The following is a 15363-nucleotide window of genomic DNA, read 5'->3' as shown; positions in this document are numbered from 1 at the left end:
TTTGTATATCGAAATCCACTGTCGCTGCACCGCACAGAGGGTTCTCTGCTTCTCTCGGCAACGAAGAAAGGTCGTGTATATCACCTGAAGTCGAGTTTGAGGTCGGTGTTGTGTGTCTTGGAGTGAAAGTCTGTTTTGATGGCCACGCGCACAGCTTTTCAATGCAGCCCCCAAACCCAAGGACCCCGGACCAAACTGTCGGAGTAAAAAAGGCCTCGCGGGCGATAAAATGAGATTGGCGAATGGATTGCCAGAGTGGGTTGGACTCGTTCGGGTGGTCTCCTCGGTTAGCCCTCGATCATGATAGCTCTTGTCAGTTCCCCGTGCATCGCTTACTAGTACAGCTCTCTCGACTGCCGTGTTGCCAGGCCCGCATGGCATCATCAATCCATGATGACATTCCCCAGTGCCTCATTCCCTTAATCGTTTAGCTGCCGTTGCAGGTCGTCACTGCCGGGTGGATTGCGCCAGCGGAGGTGGATGATGAAACACATTTGCTTCTTCTCTGATTGGCCGAATGGGATCACGACATGTCGAAGTCAATGGCGACATCACCGACTGGGTCTCTAGCTTCCCCTCTCAAGGCTCCCAAAGTCCCCCCAACTTCCCCAATGTGGTATCGGCCGGTGGATGTTTGTTAGATAACTTGGCCATGCTTGGCAACTCTAAAGACGAACCCCCCACGCTTCGCCAACTCTCCGAAAATCTTGTTTCTCCGCGCATCCAGGAGAGTGGCGGCGGCGTGCATGTGCCGCTCTGACATTTGGTCAAGCCGACCGATATGCGGCGTTTAGCGGGGCGCTGGGATCCACTTCGGCCCCGTCACCGTCTCCATAACCCCCGAATCCCGTCGCCGTCGACAGGCCGCCTACTGTCGATGCTGTTTGGATCCAAAATTGAACAAAAAATTTCCCAATTTTTTGGGAACAACCAATCGAAATCTCATAGCTGAAAGCATTACCCTTCGCATGCCGGACGGCATTTTGAGAAGGCGGTCCTCCTGTGAGACCAAGTTGTTTAAGCATAGAAATTTTAATCACATCTAGTAGGCTGTCGCGAAAAAAAGACGCCGTTAATTCTAGTCAGCAATTAACGCCTTATAAATCTCCTCGTGACATAGGCACAGTCAAGCTTCCACACTGCAATACATTTTTATGATTGCCTACTTCACCAAGTATCTTATTTCTGTTGTTCTACGTCTTTTCCTGTGTCCAAGCTAATGGCTGACTGCGAAAATCTGAAGGTAATGCCGAGCTAAAAGAGGGTTCTAACCATGATCAAGTCGGAATACCATTGTTCATAACAAGTGTATCTTGTGAATCCCCTTCAAATCTCAAAACCTCAACCCAAAACAGTGACTACCCTACCCTGAGAATAGTTGCATGTCATTTGCACGGGTTATAAGAGTGCCGTCCATCGCCTGTCACTGATTGGCAAGGCGTTCAGCAGCCGACGTCGAAGGCGACGAATGTCTGGCCGTTGGTAGGCGCGGGAAGGTTAGACGCCGGGGTGTCGAACAGCCGGCACTGGACCGGCTCGTTGGCGGAAGGCTTGCCAAACTCAATGCTATCAATCGTGTCAGTTTGTGTCAAATACGAGAGGCAGAAGTCGCTTACGCCTGGCAGCCTGTGGTCTGCTTGCAAAGAGCCAAGCAGGCATCCTGATCGGTGATGTCCTGTCTGCTCAGAATAGGAGTGGGGTTGCTGGTCGCTGGGCCGACGGGGGCGGCGCCGCAGACGTTGGTGCGCTTCTTGGGCTGCTGACCGCCGTTCTGGTTGTCGTTACCGCCAGTGCTGCCGTTGTTATCGCTGCCGGCCTTGGTCGGGGCTGTCGTGGGCACGCCAGAGCAGGCCTTGTCGAACACCATCAGGTTGGCGTTGGACTGTTTGGGGACCTGCGAGGCGGGCACGGCGTAGAGCTGGCACAGGGGTGTGGTGCCGGATTCCGGGAGGCCGAAGACAAAACTCTGGCAGCCGGCGTCGGCCTCACAAAGCTTCTGGCAAGCCTCCGCAGTAGCGGCGGACGGCTGTGAGCGCGGGCTGACGTTGGCAGTAGTAGGGCCTGAGGGAGCGGAGTTGCAGACGTCCCGAATAGCAAGGGGGCCGGCCTGGGCGGCGGCGGCGATGGCGAGAATGGTGGCGATGGTAAAGGTCTGCATTTTCAATTGTGGTAGTGGTGATCTAACGGATGTGAAGATTGTGGCTTGATTTGAGTGAAAGTGGTGGTGGTGGTGATGGTGAAAGAGAAAGATTCTTATGGGTGGTTGGATGTGAACTGATTGTTGAGGATGAGGAAAGAAGAGATGGGTTATCGGGGGGTTGGACGACAGCTTTTGTATTGTTGATGAGAACGTATTGCGACGACCTGACTGACTAGACGCTGACTGACGATCGTGACAAGCTGGAGACGTGAGGGAGTTTCTTACGACGCATCTCCAATGTATCTACACAGCCGACCTTCCGAACGCGTGGACAAGCAGATGATCGACAGTCCGAATACCACTATGTTCAGGGAGAAGCCTCCGAAAAACATGGAGAAGGTTTCATCACTCTGATGTTCTCTCCTAAGGTGGCATGATTGATGTTCACAGCCTCATGTGATGGCAGGTGTAGTTCAACCCGCGATGTGGGCAAACAACATGGGCGTTTCAAAGAGCTTGTCCGGCATTTCCGTGCGACGGGGAGGACCTTCTCGGCGTTCTCGCCAAAGAAACAGGGAAAAGCGTTAAACTTAGACTTTTCCTCGCTATGGAAGATGTCCGGGGGCCACAACGACTTGAGCTTTGTATCAACCGTGACGTGTAGCTGTAACATTGCCTACGACAGCACGGCTAATGGCCACCCCTCACTCAATTAGCCAGCACCTTAATCATGCGATGGTCAAGAGCATGACCTCGTCGGCAGCTGTGACGTTTACTGGAGGCAGATTCCGACTTCAATCGTGAGGCTCGACCATCAAACCAACACTGCCTGGCCGCCACGTCGACCGATGAGTGCCGGCAGATGCGGTGGAGGATTTGTCCGGGGTGCCTGTCAGAGTACGGGGATACCCCCTGCTTCCTATGCCACCCAAGCTTTGCGGCTCCCGACACTTAATCCACCCCCACATTCCAGAAGGGTTCCTGTCTGGGAGAGCCGATTGAGATCCAGGGGCGTATCCATAAATATCTCGGGCCTGTTTGTCAGGCTTCCCCTTTTAGGTGACGCTGAGTGGTCCTGAGGCACGGATACCCCTCAGACAGGGTGGCATTTTTAGGTAACTCGCGGCGGTGCCTCTCCCGAATGGGGAGTTTAGACCGCAAGGTGAACTCGGTTGAGATGCTGGCTGCCCTGGAATAGCCTGTCGCGCCACGGCAGAAACGTTCCGAAAGTATGCTTGCTTCCTCCCCCTTAACCGGTTTCTTACCTGGCGGGGAGAGCTGAAGCCCGTCGAGGGGGAACCCTGCCAACATTGCAGATGTATGCCCTGTCTATAATGTAGGAACAACGCTTGATAACTCTAGATTATGCGTTTGACTCGAGCAGCGTCGCTGAGGGCTGTGACGGAGGCAGGCTACCCCGCGTGTTGGGACCGTCTCCTATGTGGAAATTGTGGTCCGTTAGCATTGTTGACGACTCGGTGATGACGAAGCCTCAAGGGCTGAAAGAATCCCGGCGATGGGTAAAGCTGCAGACCACACACGTGTGGACGTACGTATTGGTTATAGTCTGGATGATATATGGGAAAAGAACGGGCTGTTTCGTCATCAAGACTGGAATAGATTTCTCAGAAAAGGTAGGTTGGTCAACAATACACTACTTCAGAGGCTGAACGTTGGGCCGGAAATGGTGATCATCGGTCCAGTCCACTGCCCATTCGCAGCTTACGAACGGGACTACACAATTCAGGCTGAACGACCAGCTACTAAACAGGGGTAGCAATGTAATGTTACACCTTGAGTACAAACCGAAGGTGGAGACCTTGTACAAACATGGAGTTCCACAAGGCTGTGCATTGAGAACAGTCTAGTATACCTCAAATTTTGCTTTCCGGGCCATTGGCGTACTCCTCTTACAAGTCTGCGTGGATATCTTGACCTTTTCCTTATGTGCGCGGGCTATTGACGTTAGTTAATGCCGCCCAGGACAGCCCAACTATCGAGCGGCGAGAAAATGCTACAGGTTTTATCCTGCCATCTACTTCCAATTCCTTTATTGCCATCTCCTGTAGATCTCAATGCCCTTGTCAAGCATTTCCAGGCAATGTGCCAAGACAGACGGCACACGGTAAGCGACAAGATGGATGCCAAAAGCTTCAAAGACCCAGAAAGAAAGCAGAAAAACTCGTGAAAATATCCAAACACATATAATAGATGAAAAGCCAAGGCGCCAAGGATGTACCGAGGTAGGATTCGGCATTAGTGCTGCCGATAGCCGCTATTAATACATCACACCTACAACTTAGTCCAAGCTGCTGTGAATTACTGCATGCATCTGTGAAGAGATTAGAAGACAAAAGTTGGTATTGTTTATAGATAATACTTGGACGTCTCGTCCAGTCTATCACTCCCAGCATTTTAGATGTCACGGGCAGACGTTCCAGTGTACATCCGGGTTTTGCCTAAAAACGATAACATTTGTAGCTCTTTTCGCGATAAGAGCCTTGTAGTATGTAGCACGAAAAAAAAATCAAACCGATGTTCGCCGCCCAAGCCCTTTGTATTCGAGACGGTTAAGACACACCACGCTGGCGCCACGAATGCTTCCTCCACCACCCAAATCCCTTGCCCGATAGACCCCCCTTTCAGACACCAGAGTCCTCCTGCTCGATCGAGTACTCCTCCTGGAAGGTGGTCCACGTGCTGCACGTGTCGGTGAGGGTAGTGTTGTCCGTGATGGCCGCGATCTCGCTGTACCGCTCGACGAACTGCATCGAGAAGCCCTCGGACGTGTGCCAGCCGATGTGGCAGTGCATCAGCCAGGCGCCCGGGTTGTCCGTCTCCCAGGCCATGACGAGGTAGCCGGAGGCCGGCAGCATCGCCGTGTCGCGGCGGGGCGGGTTGGCGGTGTTGAGCGTCACGGAGGTGCTCGAGTAGGTTCCGGTGCCCTGGGCGAGGACGAAGAAGTCGTGGCCGTGCAGGTGGATGGGGTGCGGGACGGCGAGGGTGGTCTCGATGACGAAGTAGACCCACTGGTCGGCCTCGCTGAGCTCGATGACGGCCTCCTCCGTGTCCCAGCTCGTGGTGCCGTTGACGATGGCCTCGAGGGTCGGGTTGGCCCAGTCGACGAGCATGCTGGTGCTGTTGAGGTACCACTTGAAGAGGCCGGCCGTGTTCTTGCCGACGGTGGCGCTCTCGAGCTCGTCCCAGTTGGCGTCCGAGACGGTCTTGGAGACGTAGGGGACGAGGTTGTCCGTCTCGTCGTCGCAGCTGTCCGTGAAGGAGTAGCCGGTGGTCGTCGGGGTGGTCATGGTACCCGTGTAGGAGATGATGCCCTTGATGTTGTCGGTGCTGTCGTTGTCGGAGCAGGCCGCCTGAGGGATGGCGCGGATCCAGAAGGTGTCGGCCGTGTCAGCCTGGTCGGCCGTGACGATGATGTCGTAGCGCTGGCCCATGCCGATGTCGAGCACCGTGGCGTCGTAAGGGGTGATGGGGACGAGGTCGGAGGCGATGACCTGCATGGTGTGGTTGTCGATGGAGAACTTCCAGTGGGTGTCGACGGCGGCGTTGACGAGCCTCATGCGGTAGGACGTGCCGGACGTCCAGGTGACGTTGTAGCGGTAGCCCGTCTGGGAGGACGAGTCGTCGTCGCCGTAGACGTTGGTGCCGTTGATGAGGCCGGTGTCGAGGGTCGGGGGCCCGCTGGTCTCGGCGGTGGAGTAGAGCTCGTCGACGGTCTGGTGGTCCCAGTCGTTGAGGAAGAGCATGCCGAGATCCTCGTCGTAGTTGGCCGTGGCAGGGCCGTTGATGACGATGCCGCCAAAGATGCCCTGCCACGCCTGCAGGGCGAAGTGGGAGTGGTACCAGGTCGAGCCGTACTGCAGGGCCTTCCAGGTGTAGGTGATGGAGTCGCCGGGGGCGGTAGGGCACTGGGTGATGGAGCTGACGCCGTCGTTCTGGTTGGTGTAGTTCTGGCGGATGCCGTGGAAGTGGATGCTGGTGCCGTTGTTGGACGACGTCAGGGAGTTGGTGACGTGGACCGTGACGGTGTCGCCCCAGTCAGCGAAGAGGGTAGGACCGGGGATGGAACCGTTGACGGCCATGGCGGAGCGGGAGACGCCGTCGGGGGCCACGGTGACGTCCGTCAGCTCGAGCCAGTACTCGCGCGTGACGCCGGTGTCGGGGGCCTCGGTCCAGTAGTCGGTGTCGACGGAGTAGTCACACCACTCGCTCCTCGTGCTGGCGGTGTTGCCGCTGCAGGCAGCACGAGGGAACAACTTGGGTTCGGGGAGAGAGCCGAGAGACGGCAAGGCAGAGGCCACGGACGCTGCGAGAGCGCCGGCCACGAGTAAGGACTGATACATGATGATGTTGGTGTGTGCCAAGAGAAAAGTGAGTGAATGACTGTTTGACACGAGTTGGAACACAGTAAGAGAGAGAGAGAGAGAGAGAGAGAGAGAGAAGGAAGAAAAGAGAAAGACTGTAGCGAATGAAAGCTCAGCTAAACTGTACTGGATGGCGAGCGAATGAGGATGTCATCAAACAAGCAACGGACGGCAAATAGTTTAAGTATGCCACAACTAGACTTGGCTTCGCGGACGGCTGACGGCACGAGCTGTAGCTCGCGAGGCTAAAAACTCTATTACCCCATTGAAGTTCAACAAGGAGGTTTCCCCCTTTGGGACAACTTTGATCCTATTCTGGAACCGAATGCGAAGCTGTCCTACAACCCATGGCCGTCCACAGCTCGCATCTGCCCCTCAAGAGATCGTCAATACATCGAGCGAATGAGGGACTGGATGGACTCCGCCGTGATGATGGAGGAGTCACTATCTCATGTCGTGATAGTGCCCGCCCTTGTTGATGAATGGATCGTTTCTTGAGACAGACCCCTTACTGATCCATGCGCGGCTGGCTCCATGGACTCGAAGTCGTAAGAGGGTACGTGGATCGCGTATCGTAGTTGGGCTGACTCGCAAGCGGCTGAGTATTATGCATCCGTGCGAGGCGTTGACAGGGGTCAAGCTGTAACTCGTAGAGAAAGAGCCCCGCCGTAGACCTAATCTACGAGTGTAAAGACAATAGAGGCAGTCAGTCGGTAGAGCCGTCTACGGCCGGTGTCTCCGGCTGGCTGGCCGTAAGAGTGGATGGATCCAAGGGGCGCCAAGACGGCTGACGGATCCTTGAAGTCTTGCCCGATTTAGAAACCTTCGTCCTCCCCCGCTCGCCGGTATAGGCCGTCAAACCGTGTACGGCAACCCAGGGGTTGTGTACTCGTCGTCCCCTTGCGAAGCCTCCTCGCCTTACGCGGTCCCTTGCAAGAAAGTCGGCCCCCTTTAACGACAAGACGTGATGTAACGGACCTATAATGTCTCCCTTATGCATCAAACTTCCGGGAAAGCCCACAATTCCCGGGCCTCGCCCAGGTCCAGTTCATCCCACATGCCGAAACGAAACACGCTTGACAGGCACTCCCTCCCGGGGTCGTCCCAGGTTTCGTCGCAAAACAGCAGCACCCGGCGATTTCTTGTTGGCCGACGGCTTTTCCCCGTCTCCTATCCCTGCCAAGATTCTTGACAGATGCCGGACGGCCATGACCGATGAGGAGCAATAGGAGGGACCCCTCTCCACCGATGATTACGGTGGACACGCCGGGACTTGACTGATTGCAACCTGATTTGGTCTGTAGTTGCTGTTTGTAATCACAGAAGACAAAGGAGGGGGGGAAAGGCAACCATCTCAGGCGTAATGTGGTGGTGCCGGTATTAGTCGTTCCTCGAGCGAAGCAACCAGGCGATACCGGTAACCACTCACCACTCACGGATGATCCGGATTGCATCACTTGATCTCGCTCTTATTTAACCAGCGTCCCCCCCTCTTCCGCTTGGTTTCTCGGGACCCCCCCACACTACTCCGGCTCTTCCAACACCAACACGATAACTCTCCTTCAGTCCATCGTCTCCCTTCGAGTCTCTTACAGCCCTAGTCAATCGTTTAGCCATCTTCAACTCTTGACATCTTTTGACTCTTGACAACCCAATCAATCACCCATTATCAATATGCAGTCCATCGGTACCATTCTGTTGTCGTTGGCGACTCTCGCGGCCGCGGCCCCCTCGGAAATCCAGTCGCGCGCCGCGGCCAGGGACAACAGCAGCCCGTTCCAGATTTACGCCTACGGCACTGGCATCGGCGGTCTCTCCATGTTCTCTGCAGGAGGTAGTAAGGCTGGTTTTGCAACTTGTGTCTGAGAGGAGGGGGGTAGCGGAGTTTCGTGAGAGACTCCAGTTGCTCCTCGAGTCTTCTTCCTGTTTTCTTTTTCTTGTCTTCTGATAACCCGTCCAGCCCGGGTTTCGAATTCCCTTTTCAAGTAGTTCTCTAAGCTAACATTGAACCTGTGCCAAGGCGACGCTTACTTTGGCGACCACACCAAGTTCAACGACTCCAACGCGGCGCCCGTGATTTGTAAGTCGCTACCCGAGTCCCCCTTTCGATGTGGTTGCATGCTAAACTCCTCCCCCAAGTCACCCCGACTGACGACAACGTCTGGCTCGGCGCCCCGAACACCACCGCCCTCAACACCACCACGCCTCCCAGCTGGTCCAACCTCACCTTCTCCGTGCCCACCGACGGCTCCTCGGACCACGACGTCGGCTTCGTGAACACCAACACCACCTCCTCCGACCGCCAGACCAGCGGCTTCGTCTTCTACGGCACCTTCATCTTCGTCGAGAGCAGCACCGGCGGCATGGAGTCCATGTGGTATGCCACGCCCAGCTCGGTCGACGGCATCTACTCGCTCAAGTGGAACGAGAGCGGCGACGCGACGGAGGGCAAGGTCGTCCTCACGCTCAAGAAGACGCCGCCCTCCCGCGCCAGCAAGACCAAGGCCCGTGGTGCTTGAGGGGGGTTTCTATTCCTTTTGTCCACAGGGGGGGGGGGGCGCGGGTGTGTATTGGGATCTGAAAATGCTGCACATTTGTTTGAGGCATGTTTGAGGGTCTCTTTCTCTTTTTCACATCGGCCACAAGGCATCAACAACAAACGGTACTTGAGCAAAACAAAAAAACATTGAAATGGTGTGAAACGTTTTTGTTCAGACTTTTGTAAAGCATTCCATGCCTAATCACTCGACGCTAAAAGCCATTCCTCTCGTGACGTTACAAAGGGTAATAATACATGAGTTCGTGAAAAAAAAGGAGGATCCCTTAGCGGCGCTCGCTGGCAACCTCTTCAGCAGAGGCAGGCAACCGCTCTTCCGCACCGGGGACGTCCGAGGCGTTCTTCGTCTTGCCGCGCGAGTCCGGCTCGACGCCGACGTCGAGACGGCGCTCGCGGAAGTTGTCCTTGCCCGAGGCACCGACGCCCTCGAGCCCCGCGCTCTCACGGTCGCGGCGGCCGAGGTTGGCGCCGTGCAGCTCGGCGCTCGTCTGGCCCTGCACGGGCTTGCCGAGGCCGGTGTGCACGTCGGCGCTCGTGGCGCCGGGGAAGTCGTTCGCGGCGGTGTAGGTCGTCGCCTCCGGGTTCAGGGCCTGGCCGGGCGTCTCCTGGGCGTTGGGCTGGAAGGTGTTTTCCCTGGGCGCGGTGCCGGCGGGGTAGGCCTGGGCGTGGAACTCGGGGTAGGCGTCGTTGCCGACCTTGGTTCCCGGGGCGTGCTGGTTATCCATGTTAGAATTATATGTGCTCTGTTGTTTGTGACGGCATTGGGGACTGGAAAAACTTACGCCCTTGGTGGTGAGGGGCTCGGAGCGAGGGACGCTGGGGTGGAACTCGCCCTGCTTGTTGTTGACGGATTCGACGTTACGGTTGACAGACATCTTGTGCGGTTGTGTCGTTTTCTGACTTGTGATTTTGTATATGGTAAGTGGGAAATGGAGTTTCTGGTCGTGTATGATGGGTATCTCTTTGGGTTGTCTTTGTAGAAGCTGTGTTGATTGATACAAGAAAGCCCTCTTCTTCCGGCTGTTACTGTCCGCTTTAAGTATGTCAATGTCGGTCGGCCAGAAACGCCAAATGGCGAGAGCCGCAGGTGAGGTGCGTATGATGTCACATGGAGGATTACATCACGGCCGAGGGGGATGAGATAACAGCGCCACTTTTTCCGTGGAGAAGAAAGAGAGTGAAGCAGATGGTGGGAGGGGACACTTGGATGATGTCAGGTTAACCCGGTTCAAAAACAAAAAAGGTAGGAATCGCAGCGCGGCGGTGGCCAAGTCGAGACCGAAAATCTGATGCGGGATCCAGTGTTTTGGGTGGGCAAAGTTTTGGAGATGGGCAGATCCGATCGCCACGGGGGTGGCCGGCGCCGTGATACGGACGTTCTGATCCGGCCCGTCTCGGTGAGTTTCGGTGGGGGGTTCGGTGAACTCGCCTTGGCCGCGCCGCCCTGTCCCTCTCCACATCCCACCGAGATGGGGTAAAAGACGGAGAACAGAGCTGGTATGACGTACAGAATATCTCACTCTACCACACAAGCCCGTGCAGCTTGGTTCAAACAGCGTATCAAGCTCCTTCGTGAATCTTCCATCTTTCGCAGCCCGCAACGAGCCCAACGGGGCTCTTCAAGGTACGCTCCCCTAGGGTGAGAGAGAGGGGAGCACATCGTGATGTTCCCACTGATATGACACCATTTTTTTGGCGTTTTGTCGCGAATCTCGCCATCCAGAATCGGCCCGCCCAGCCTCCCTTCTTCTTACCATCCAGTCCGGCTTGGTCCTCACCGATCGGGTTTCCCGTCGACGAGTTGTCCCTTTTCGGTTCCGATCTGCGACCCTAACCCCTGCCCGGGTGGCTCAGACACCAGCGCCTGCAGCCTCGGGAGCAGAGGCCCGTCCCTCGGGCGCTCTTCGTTGCCCCGGATGAGCTCTTCGATATCCTTGAGCTGCCGCAGCCTCGCAGTGTCGCCCGCCTCGTGACACCAGCTCTCCAGCTTCTGCTTCTGTCGCTCGTAATGCGGAAGGGTGCCCATCGGGCCGTCGACGTGGCACCCGATCGCCATCAGCAGCAGCCTGCGGGACCAGTCGTGCAGCTCCGCGCGATGCGCGGCGTATTCGTTGCCCTGGGAATACCGGCAGTCCGCCAGCAGGGAGCAGCTTTTCCCGTGGTGCGACTTGGCGTCCGTGATGGCGGCGTAGCTGGCCGCCCGGGTCTCTTCTTGCTCTCTCAGGTGTTGCTCGGAGCGGTTGTAGCACTCCTCCGCCATGTCGAGGACGTCTTTGTCGAACTGTCCCTCCGGCTTGGCGAGGTTACGGTAGCCGATGATGAATTGGCTGAACTGCACGACCAGCAAAGCGTCGTGTCCGTAACAGGCCTTGACGTGTGACATTCTCCCCATCGCCATGCTCAGGATCTGGTTATCTAGCTGCTGTTTGCTCTTCGCCTTCTTGGAGTTGAGGAGGAACACCAGGAAGACCGTCACAAAGCTCCGTTGTCCGAGCACTTTTCTCACTTTCCCCTCGAGCTCCTCGCAGATGCGGTCCATCAGCCCTTGGAAGCTCTCAAACGTCGTCATGGCCAGGAGATGTCGGAGACTGTGTGCCAGACGGATGAAGTCGTAGTTCGGTCTCGGCATCTCTAGGGACGATGTCGCGAGACAGCTCGCCAGTTGCTGGATGGCATGGTGGTCCAGCGACTGGTTGATGGTGCTCAATATGCCGATCGGCACCGCCTCATGGAAGTTGTCGAGTAGGAGTTTGACGTCCCGCCTCAAATCGGGGATGGACGCCGACAACGGGTTGTTTACGAAGCATCCCCTGATCTGGCTCTCGTACTTGAGCTTGTCCTGCAGTGTCCGGTATATCGCGAGATGGTCGTCCGTCGGCGTCCAGTCCTCGAAGCCGGTGCCAGGGGGTCGTCCAGGAACTAGGTTCGACAGGATCGAGATGGCAAAGTTCACAATCTCCTTACACAGCACCTCCGGGTCCCCGCTCGCGTCCCCCGGGTCGTATACGTTGGGCGACCTGTACCCCAGTGTTGTCGCTGGCGTTGGTGGGAACGACTGCGGCGTGCCGATGCAAGTCGTGGAGCGGGTCTCTAGCCCGTCGTCCCTGGGGTAGGGTGATGCAACTGGGGTCAACGCGAATGGGGACTGAGACGAAGGTTGGGGAGCCCGCGGTTCTTTACGGTGTTGACAATCGTCGCTCGGTGTCGTGATGATCGTTGGCCTCGACTGACACGCTACGGCACTAGGAGGAGTACGCGCGCTCTCTTTTGGCGGCGTTGGCGGCGGCGGCGGCGGCCTTCGATTATGCCGTTTATTCTTCTCGATGCCCCACGACTTCAACCTCCCCTTGTACATACGCTCCCTGGCGTGCCATCAGCATCATGCACTTTTGATCACCATGGCCGGTGGAGGGCTCACGTCGCGTGGAATCCATGAACGTCCTTGAGCTGCGCCCTGATGTCCTTGAGCGTCCGGCGGGTATACAGCTCCGCAATGAGCGGCCGGTAGCTCTCCCACTCCTCTGCGGTCGGCGGCACGGGCATGATAGATGCGGGGCTCACGTCCGATCGGAACTATACTATCGAAAAGGAACGGTCGTCGGCAGCGGCGCACAATGGCCGCGCACGGGGAGTACGGGGAACTATCTGACGAGAGTCAGGAGGGCGAGCGGCGGCGGCTGGTGGGGGGGGGGGGGGGGGTGGAAAAGCGGTGAACGCAAGCCGTCTCAGAGGCGGCGGCGAGCGTCGACATGGTTTATGAATTGTGCGACGGGCACAACGGAGCGGCTCGAAGCCTAACGAGGGTTGCCAACGACGAGGTGCATGGTGAGGATGGTAAAGCGTCCAATGGCTGTGAGTCTCTTCGACAAGGGGGTGGTGAGAGGGATGGGGGGATCTCACCACTCACGAGAAAGTACCGTGCATATGGGATGGGGCCTGGACATGGTTAAACCACGAGGAGGAAGATGGGCGAACCATGCAAAGCCATGATGCTCACCATCGATATAAGGCAACCTCGGGGGGCACACGGCAAACCGGGGCGGGAGACGTGATGGGCTGGTCTGCCTTGACAACAAACAAGGCGACTTTTTTTTTGCACATTTATGTGATGCATCATGCATTATTTGGGCTTGTGACTGCTTATCAGCCAATGCTGTGTCTGGTTTTCAAGCAGTTCCTGGCGATGGGTCAACTCGGCTTGACAGCAGCAGCCAATATTTAAGTAGACGAAGCGGGGTTTTTCCAACGCTGCAGATGATCCAATATCTACTCAGTGTGAGGCGGTCATCAGTCTCGATCGGGTTTCTGCGCAGGCCTTCTGCACAACACTTCCAATATTTCGAGTCATCTCTCGCATTCTGAACGTGTGAGATGGCATTGACGGGTGTCGGAAGCCCTGAGTCTCGGTAGGATATCTCTCCGACTTCTACACGAAAGACACGGAACTCCTCACTTTTGGAGCCAAAGGGGGGCTTTTTTCACTTATCATAGAGCACGAGGTGTTCATCCGACACCAGGATGTCTGCGACTCTTCACCCATGCTGGGCCCAAGGCCACTTTTCTCCAAAGCAACAAGTTGAATTTTGGGAGCGTATTGGTCACAGTGGCTCTCGGCCCTAAAGCTCGAAATCAGGCCTCGACTCTCCCAATGAGTGGAGAAGCCTACGACGCGTCGACTGCGCCCACGTTGCTCCCAAGAATAGAAAGGGAATTGAAGAGGCCCGCCACGTTCACCCCTAGAGTATCAGATAAACGAGCCCAGACTGGCCCAGCCTTCACCCCCCGTTCATCAGCGAAAAGGGTATGCCGTTCATGCGGGTGGGCTGAGTCAACACCCTCGTGGGACGGGAACCCGGGGATCCGGGCCGGACGTCTTGTGGGGGTCTTTTCGGATGCGACGCTCGGGAGGCGGGAGCGGGAGCCGGGAACAAACGCCAGTCAGATCATCATCAGACCTTACGCAGAACCCTTCCCCGCCTGGTGAGGTGCCTTCCTGTTCCACCTCACCGTTCTGAATCACAGCTCAAACTCACCGATAGCAGCATGCAAGAGAACCATCGTAACTATACTTTGAATCTTTTGCAGAAACCTATTTGCCTCTTCCCTTCTCCTCATCTCGCTCGGGGTCTAGGGCTCAAGGACTTGAGGTTCACATCATTTGATGCCGAAGATGCCCACCTGCAAGGTGCCGCCATGCTCTCTCTCAGCCCAGCAGAAACCCCCAGAGTGGCTTGTCCGCCCAAGCCCAAACACCAATTTTCAAAGTGGAAACCGGAAGCGTTCCTTGCCCTCTCCGACGCAAAAAAACAACAGGGATTTGAAGTCCGGGTCCTTGAGCAACTGGCACGCCTTCTCGTGTCCCTTGTCTCTCCATCCGATTCTCAGGCACTTCTGTTTACTCCGTTAGGACAGTCTCAGTCGAGAGCACACAGAGCCGCCATACCGGGTTGCAGTAACTGTACAACTGGCACACGCCGCACGTGATGAGCTCCTTGTCATGCTTTCCACAGGCTTGGCATTTCCTGGGTGTGCCTCTGGGTCCGATGTAGGCACAGAGGTCCGAGTTGATCCGGAGAAGGTCGTTCAGACCGACGGGGAACAGCTTGGACACGGCCGTCAGTAACGCTGGCTAGAAAGAGCTGCGATGGGAGCGGCAGACTCACTGAACAGGAGTCCAGCTCGTCAACACGAACACCCCACAACCCATCGGGGAATTTGTGCGGCTTGGGGTACGCGAGGGCGATGGTGTGGCCGACGTGGAACTGGCCCAAGTTGAGATTGGCGGCATCGGCGTTGTTTGGATAGAAGCCGACGACGAAATCCTTGCCATCGCGGTCGCGGGCGATGACACGGGCGCTGAAGAAGAACGCCGTGTCCGTCACCTCGGCCAACAGACACCAGCGGTCCAGTGCCGGGTCATAGGAAGGGCGGCTGATGCCTTGGCTGAACGGGGAGATTCCGTTACACGTCGGGAAGTGCCACGGGTCTTTGAAGCTGACGATGGCCCAATCGCCTTCTTCTTTGGCGGTGCTCGAATTCGCCATTGCAGTGTTTTGAAATTCGATGTACATTGGAAATTGGTTGTGAGAGAGAAATGTGGGTGGTGTCGAGATGTCAGACGGACATGCGGGATTATTTCCAAAGCCACCGATGCTCGCCGATTAGGGTGGCCACTTCCATTGACAGTTCATTCCATAAGAAAGTAGAAGGATCGACTTCATAGAAACCATTTCGATTGGAGGTGGAAGGGGCGAGACCTTTGGTGTCGTCAGTGCTGGAAGTTG

General features: G+C 56.4%; 6 protein-coding genes across 6 annotated transcripts; 1 reads left to right on the top strand and 5 right to left on the bottom strand.

Annotated features, from left to right (window-relative positions):
• Positions 1–1442: 1442 nt before the first annotated feature.
• Positions 1443–2158, bottom strand: CH63R_09839 (uncharacterized protein; the record flags this gene model as incomplete). Its single annotated transcript, XM_018304813.1, has 2 exons — positions 1443–1566; positions 1617–2158. 2 exons carry the CDS (start codon positions 2156–2158, stop codon positions 1443–1445), a joined length of 666 nt encoding a protein of 221 aa, XP_018154237.1.
• A 2624-nt stretch (positions 2159–4782) lies between these two features.
• CH63R_09838 (Multicopper oxidase) lies at positions 4783–6501 on the bottom strand (the record flags this gene model as incomplete). The annotated part of the gene is made up of 1 exon (XM_018304812.1): positions 4783–6501. One exon carries the CDS (start codon positions 6499–6501, stop codon positions 4783–4785), a length of 1719 nt encoding a protein of 572 aa, XP_018154236.1.
• Positions 6502–8196: 1695 nt separating this feature from the next.
• CH63R_09837 (uncharacterized protein) lies at positions 8197–9041 on the top strand (the record flags this gene model as incomplete). The annotated part of the gene is made up of 3 exons (XM_018304811.1): positions 8197–8359; positions 8543–8602; positions 8662–9041. The coding sequence occupies 3 exons, from the start codon at positions 8197–8199 to the stop codon at positions 9039–9041; spliced, it is 603 nt and encodes a 200-aa protein (XP_018154235.1).
• A 304-nt stretch (positions 9042–9345) lies between these two features.
• On the bottom strand, positions 9346–9954 carry CH63R_09836 (uncharacterized protein; the record flags this gene model as incomplete). The annotated part of the gene is made up of 2 exons (XM_018304810.1): positions 9346–9792; positions 9862–9954. 2 exons carry the CDS (start codon positions 9952–9954, stop codon positions 9346–9348), a joined length of 540 nt encoding a protein of 179 aa, XP_018154234.1.
• Positions 9955–10853: 899 nt separating this feature from the next.
• Positions 10854–12622, bottom strand: CH63R_09835 (uncharacterized protein; the record flags this gene model as incomplete). The annotated part of the gene is made up of 2 exons (XM_018304809.1): positions 10854–12183; positions 12498–12622. 2 exons carry the CDS (start codon positions 12620–12622, stop codon positions 10854–10856), a joined length of 1455 nt encoding a protein of 484 aa, XP_018154233.1.
• A 1852-nt stretch (positions 12623–14474) lies between these two features.
• CH63R_09834 (Carboxylic ester hydrolase) lies at positions 14475–15123 on the bottom strand (the record flags this gene model as incomplete). The annotated part of the gene is made up of 2 exons (XM_018304808.1): positions 14475–14681; positions 14743–15123. The coding sequence occupies 2 exons, from the start codon at positions 15121–15123 to the stop codon at positions 14475–14477; spliced, it is 588 nt and encodes a 195-aa protein (XP_018154232.1).
• Positions 15124–15363: the final 240 nt, after the last annotated feature.

This window comes from Colletotrichum higginsianum, assembly GCF_001672515.1.
Source record: "Colletotrichum higginsianum IMI 349063 chromosome 7 map unlocalized unitig_7, whole genome shotgun sequence".
NCBI lineage: Eukaryota > Fungi > Ascomycota > Sordariomycetes > Glomerellales > Glomerellaceae > Colletotrichum > Colletotrichum higginsianum.
The sequence above is the reverse complement of the archived record's forward strand: the minus strand, read 5'-3'. Positions and strand labels throughout refer to the sequence as shown.